The sequence below is a fragment of the Cyprinodon variegatus genome, unplaced genomic scaffold (assembly GCF_000732505.1).
Source record: "Cyprinodon variegatus isolate N-32 unplaced genomic scaffold, C_variegatus-1.0 Scaffold142, whole genome shotgun sequence".
Classification (NCBI taxonomy): domain Eukaryota; kingdom Metazoa; phylum Chordata; class Actinopteri; order Cyprinodontiformes; family Cyprinodontidae; genus Cyprinodon; species Cyprinodon variegatus.
The window spans coordinates 986,146-993,349 of NW_015150595.1; the positions used below are offsets into that span (position 1 = coordinate 986,146).

Consider the following 7,204-nt stretch of genomic DNA (forward strand, 5'->3'; position numbering starts at 1 on the left):
TGGATTGAGCATATTTACAGACAATCCCATTTTTTTTTTTTTTTTTTTTTTTTTTTTACAATTCACAAAACAGCTCAACAAATCAGACCTTCGAAGAAGCTGTAGATTCTATAAAAAGTCTCCATGACACAAGACAGCCCTTCTGTTGATGTTTGCTTTTGGTAGATGTGATGGAAATTAAGTTTTTAAACGTATTCAATGGACCAAAATAGGAATAAATGAATAAGATAAGTAGTAATAAAATGAGAACATCCCTCTGGTTCCTCCTCTATCAATCCTGGATAACTCAGTTGTTCTGCACATCCTCTCTGTATGTGGTTGGTCCTTTCTTGGGTGGCTGATCTTTTGAAAAATAAAATTGTTTTGTCAAATTTTAACCTACTAAATGTGCTTTTTAAAATTTTAAAATTCATATACTGTACAAAGCTTGTTTTTTTGCCAGCAACAGTGAAGAATGTTTTACTCTAAAGAAGTAGACCTTACTTTTTATACATTTGTTTTTAATTTTACCTCTGAAATTGGATCATTTATTGACTTAATTTCTACCAGGCTCCCTCTGCGTTTATACTGCCATAAGGACAATCAAGGTTGGAAGATCTGATTTTGGTGTTTCTTCGTGTCACAATTTATCATTCCTGCACCACATGACTCTGATTTTTTACATCATGATGTCTTCAGATAACAATCACCACAGGCAGAAGGAATCTCTACAGCAAAATGGAGATAAAACCTGCAGATAAACGACCCTGACTGGAAGATTAGCCTCTTTACATTTTTCATGCATGATTTAACAGGAAAAAAAGACAATTGTGCATTAAAATAGGATTAAACAACGAGAAACTCTGTATTACGTAGTTTTAACTCACAGTCTAGACCAGAGGTAACCAATTAAAAATTAGTTGGATCCGAATAAATAAAATCATCAACGAGTAAAGGTCCGGAGACATTTTTAATTATAGTCTGTTACCTTAAACAGAATTTGACACTGAAACAAAATGAGGTTTTAATGCATCCATGTTATACATTGACTTAAAAAAAAGGAAATAAAAAGAAAAAATAGAAAAATTTTTCCTTTCAAAATCTAAAGGGTTTTTTGAAGTAGAGAACAACAGTTTTTTTCTTTCTTTTTTCTGTCTTAATGTTCACAGTGGGCTTTATGCTGCCCTGCAAGGCTTTAAACCTGGGTTTGAATGGATACTAAGCCATTCTAAAGCACATATCAAGGTGCTCATTCTGAGTCTGGATCCATATTTATTTTTGATTCTGTTCATGGTGGAGAATCCTGCTTCACAGCAGCAGGTTGAGCCAAACATCCTCTAAATGTTCAGGGTCATCTTTGAGCACCATTTCACTTTTCTTTCACCAGTTCACCACAGTTCTTCCAGCAGTCCACACTTTCTCTGCTCTCTTTTTCTCATCTTCTTCTCCTTCTTTCCCATCGCCCGGCTTGCCACAGGTTTGCCTGCTGTGTCTAAAAGTAGTAGCAGCAGCGACCCAGACTGACAGCAGCTCATTGGATCATTTGGATCACGTGCAGCCTGGTACCGGACGCTCTGGAGGGCTTTACCGTATTAACAGGAGAAGCGGCGCAAGTGAAATTAGACACTGCTGTCGGACAACATGCAGTTATTTATAAATGTTTTAAATCAGGTAGGGTCCGGATTAACCAACAGGTGGAACCGGATCGGCACTGCGGTCCGCTAATCCGTGACCTCTGACCTAGAACATCACAATAGTTCTTGAAACATTAATGCACCATTTAAGCCACTTATACCATATTACCACACAGAAAATATTTGAGAACAAATGTTTATTTTCATTACAAAACTCACAAAATTTATCACGTGTCAGATTTTGTTCTGATTTGTTCAGATTTTGTTCTTTCCTCTTCGTCGTCACTTCTGGTCGACTCCGGACTGTAAAAAAAAAAAGAGACAAATACGAGAATTCTGAGTCAGAATTGTCTCTCATTACATCTTTAATTAGTAAAGAAAATTTGCATTTAAAAATAATAATAATCTAATAATTATATTGATGTAGTTTGATATCGATAAGTTTCTAGATCATGACTTTAGGCTCTTTATCAGATCTTGTTTCTCAGGAAGCTTATCTGATATGTAGATATTATTTTTGCTCCAATGTTGAAAATATTTTATTCAGATGAGTAGAATGTAATGAGTACATATGAAATGTTGTATTGAGAAGACATGCTTCAGGGTTAAAGCTGATGTGATGTGCTGAGTTTCCTCAAGCATCATATAGGCACAGTGAGACACTGAACCCCAGAGAAATCTCTTCTGGAAATGTTTTAGCAAGTAAACAACATCAAAACATGCCTGACTGGTTCTATGGCTGATTGTTGTGATGTCAGAAACCAAATAAGTTATTTATTTTGTTTGTATGTTTGTGCCTGTCTCCTATAGACACGCTTGAGCCCACCTACCAGCAGCTGCAGAAGATGAAGCTGGACAAGAGTCCGTTCGTGGTTGTGTCTGTCATCGGCCAGGAGCTGCTGACACACGGTCACCACGGGGCCTCGGTTGTAGCGCTGGAGGCGGGGTTGAAGATTGGCACTTGCTCTTTAAAGCTTCGTGGATCGGTCTTCTCTGCTCTGAGCTCAGCGTATTGGAACCTTGGAGATGTGGAGAAAAGCATGGCTTACATGCAGCAGGACCTGGAAGTTACCAAGACTCTAGGTATGGAGGAACTAAAAGGATGAATGGTGTGGAAAAGAAAACCGCTGCAGTGACTAACGTATGGTTTGCTCCTGTCACAGGTGACCAGTCGGGCGAATGCCGTGCTCATGGGAACCTTGGCTCTGCGTTGTTCTCTAAAAGCAACTACAGAGAAGCGCTGGCTCACCACAGGAACCAGCTGGTACTGGCCATGAAGCTCAAGGACAGAGAAGTATGTCTGCATCCAGTTTAAAGTCTTTAAAAAAATGACATTTATATGGAGATAATTTTGTTGCAGTATTTTTGCAAGCAAAAAACACATTATATAAATTGAAATTTAAAAAAAGAGAATTGAAACACAGAAATAATTTTTTAAGAACTTTCCAATAGAGCTACACCTATTAATTATTCTTATTAGATTATTCAATTCATGTATAGTATTTTTTTGAGTAATCTAAAGAATACAACATTTCTAAATAACCAAACATTTGTAATATAGAACAAAAACTTTATTGCACATTTTAAATGAATTGCATATGGTATATCTATATAACTGTTTGTGTATAAAGAAAGAATTGGATGTGATTGTTAAAATTCTACTTTTTCTTTAAAAAACATTTATAGTTTGCAGAGTTTTGTCTCAATTATTGCTATAAGTAGTTATTTTTGAGGCATTATTCTAGGTAAGAATTTTATTCAGTTTGAAGAAATTAGTTGACAGTTTTTGTTAATTGTTCAAGGATATAAAATTTATAAATCTTTATTTCAAATTTTGGTCTCTGAAGTGATGGATCAACACAAAGAAGTGCCTAACTATTAAGTAAAGGAAAACAGGTTGTGGGGTATTTGAATAATTTTCCCGAGAACAATCTATAAAAAGTGCTAAACATATGGATAAAGGCCCTCTGTGTCATAACTGTGGTAAAAAATCTTTTTTCAATTCAATTTACTGGAATTTATTTATGTAGCGCAAATTCACAACACATGTCATCTCATTGACTCAAAGGCGATCTCTCACGCCAAGCATGCTTGTAGCGAATGTGGAGAGGAAAACTCCCTTTTAACAGAAAGGAACCTCCAGCAGAACCAGGCTTAGTGTGAGTGGCCATCTGCTGAGACTGACTGGGGTTCATGGAGACAGAAGCAGACATAGAAAAAGAAGCATAGATACAAAAGATAACTGTCAACCAGCTCCACAGGCGGCCCCGTCCAGGAAACAGACAGCCTGGCAGACGAGCTCAGAGCCAGCTCCCATGTCAGAGGATGAAGAGAGCACACAGATAGTCAGAGAAACAGGACTACACTGAAAAACAGGCCAGCCCCAACATCTTTAAATAATGGTATTGATGGCAGCAGCACAGCTGATATTTCTCTCCAGGATGGAGTCACAGCTAAACAGGAAGAGACCAGATGAAGCTACTATGATGAGAAAAGCAGAGCATAAAGTTAGAGATTGAACTAACAAATACTGCAGAATGGGAGAATAGAAAGAGGATGAAGCAGACTGATGAAAAGTGGTTCCTATGTCCTCCAGCAGTCTAAGCCTATAGCAGCATAACCATACAGATAGCAAAATATATCCTGAGCCACTCTAACTATAAGTTTGATCAAAAAGGAAGGTTTTCACTTCAACGATGATTAATGATTGAAAAAACTAGAATATTTTATAAACTCATTCTGTTTAAGCGTCTCCATTTTTTCTCTTTCCTTCCTGCAGTGTTTGTACCAAGATTAAAATTAACTTTAAATTACAGTTTCCTTTTACTTCATAATTATGCACTTGATTGTGTTGGACTATTTAAAAAGTCCTGACAAGTTTAAGGGGAGTAAATACTTTTGAAAGAGCCTGTTTAATGGTAGAACTTTTGGAAATGTAGGATATATTTGTTAGATTCATGTTGGTCTTTATTTTTTTCCTCCTCATTAGTAAAACAGAAGTTTTTCTAACCTTCATCCCCAACGGCAATTTTTTTATGATCCTGGATTAGGCTGATTTATAATTAATAATTTTTAGTACTCTAGGCTCCCTGCTGCGTCTCTTGGTTCCTCTAAAGGAGAAAAACAATCAATTTTCTTCAGACGTCCATCTGATTTTCTCCTCTGTTGTTTCCATAGAGAAAAAGATTATAAGCATGAATTGTTTTCTTAGACCAGGAGATGTTGCCTTGCTTACAGAGCACAGAGGATGAAACCCTGAAAAACAAAAAAGCAGCAAAAAAAAGTATAATCCATGAAAAAATAATCTATATCTGCATTAAGAATGTTAGTTTGTGATTTCAAGAATAAGATCAGTTTTTATTATATTTTCCAAACAATAAGGAGAAAAAAAAGAGAGAATTTTACAGGGATCTCTGACCTTTTTGGCAAAACATTTTGAAGGTCCCATATAATGCAAAATTCACTTTATAAACAGTTTGTAACAATCATTTATGTGTCCTTAAGCCTGTGTAGGAGGTTCAAAATGAAAAAAAATCCTTTCATTTCTACCTCCCTTTTTCCATCTCTTAGCTACTGTGGGTTCAAAAGGCTCAGTTCAAAACACATTCTCCTTATGATGTCATTAGGGGAAATAAACTGTCCTAAGTAATCTGTAGCAGCTCATTAAGGCCTTCATCTAATGTACGATTCCACACTCCTAGGATAGTTTTACAAACTCTGGCTGCTTGTTGCGGGTTGTAGGAGTGAGAAAAGGCCAATACTGCTCGTCCAGAGGAAGCTTGAATAACAGACAAAACTTTTTTGGTAAAAGGTTAATGCTCATGATGAATCCCTGTAGTTTCATCGTACATTGTGAGCAGTAGCTGCGTACAACGATTGAAAAAAATCGCACAGTGTATGCCCGGCTTTAACCAGAGGGTGTGGACTCAAAAACCTACAACACAGCAATAGAGTTGATTCATTCCTGCTATCATTTCACCCCCCACCACCATGCAGGGGACCAAAATATCTCACCTGGTCACCTGCCCCATATTGACTCCCCTTTCAGAGGCATAGACCAGTATCGGGTATTGCAGGCTGACAAAAGATCTCAAGGACTCCCCCTTCCTAAGGGGCGGAGCTGTTCTTCAGGTTCAATTCGCATGTTTTCTAAGCCAAAACAAGGCTTTCTTTGGGCTACTCTATAAAGCTTTAACCTCAACAGTAATTCTGACATTTTGAATTAAAAAAGGTTTCCTGGATGGGAAGCAAAACTTCTTCAACTTTGGAATCAAAGTTTTTTTTCTTTTATTTTTTTTAAATGACTATGACCTGGATGACTGAGGATCTTCACCACCAATCAGAGGGGAATTAGGACTGGTTGCTTAAAGATTCCTCCTCTTATTGTTTTTTTTAGGTGCTTGGGGATTGGCTACATTGTGCTAAAAGGGGTGTGGTTTTAGATCTAAGATTAGCATCATAATTTAGATATGAATTCAACATTTATGGTGATTATTTTTTCCCTAAATGTTAAAAAAGCATTTAGTGTAAGGAAACTATGCTATAGTAAGAGGACTGTGAGTGATTCTTTTTTTTTTTTACTTTCTACATTCAAAATAGTCTGTACAGATATCTAAAGTTAAGTGGGTTCAAAGCCCTATTATTTTACCCACTTTAGTTGTTTTATTTTTACAGAAACATCTAATTCCTCATTAAATTGATTAAATGTGTTTCCTCTGGCCTGGCTGTTTTATTTCAGCTATATTTCAGTTGAATTGCAGTTTAGGTTCAGGAGCTTCACTTCCGTTACCGAAGGGAAGCACTCGGCACACAGTGATCCGGGGATTTATCTCTTAAACACCTGCCAAGAAGAAGAATAAATGTTTAAGACAAGTTATTTAAATAAAAGCATTGAAACAGCAGCTCAGTGGATCAAAATGTTTTCCTCTTTTTTTATTTGTGTGTCACATTGCCGCATCCATCAACATTTTATATCAAATAGATTTGTCAGATTGGCACAGACTGAATCTGAGGATGCAGTGAGATGGAACATAGTTGTTTTTCTATGTTTTTTTTGTTTTTTTCAGTGCTGCATGGGGTGACAACTGTGTAGTTTACTGTCGTTTATTGCACTTCCCATCCTGAGGTGGCTCACACGTGGCCATCAACAGAAATCTATATCCTCCCACTGTGCGTTTGCTCTGCTGTTGTACTTGTGTTTATCTGTGCAGCAGGATAGGGTTTCCGGAAAGCGTGGATCCAAACAAAGACTTGGCCTGCAGATAGCTGATATTTAACCAGCAGTGGGTGACAGGAAAATGGGGAACAGCTCCATCAGAAGATTCAGTCTGGAGAATCCGCCGCAGTCAGAGTTAAGCCCAGTCACTTATTAGACTCAATTCAGTGTAGAACGTTTAAGTAATCAATTGGCTTTATTGAGCAAATCTGAAACATAAAGATGTTTTTTTTCTGGTTTGCATAATCTCAAATCAATTGTGATAAATAAAATTCTTAGCCTTAGAGTATAGCATCATAAGAACATTGTGTGGGCAGCTCCATAAAGTAGGGAAAACATATTTAAATGTCAAACCATTCTGGCTTAAACGTGTATG

General features: G+C 37.0%; 1 protein-coding gene across 3 annotated transcripts in view; it reads left to right on the forward strand.

The window, feature by feature from the left end:
- Positions 1-7,204, forward strand: part of LOC107086081 (tetratricopeptide repeat protein 28-like) — a 187,505-nt gene that overhangs the window by 107,257 nt on the left and 73,044 nt on the right. For all 3 annotated transcript variants that reach the window (XM_015376830.1, XM_015376831.1, XM_015376832.1), the window contains 2 exons: positions 2,424-2,696; positions 2,777-2,907. In XM_015376830.1, the coding sequence (XP_015232316.1) occupies positions 2,424-2,696; positions 2,777-2,907 (404 nt within the window). The remainder of the gene's footprint in view (positions 1-2,423; positions 2,697-2,776; positions 2,908-7,204) is intronic.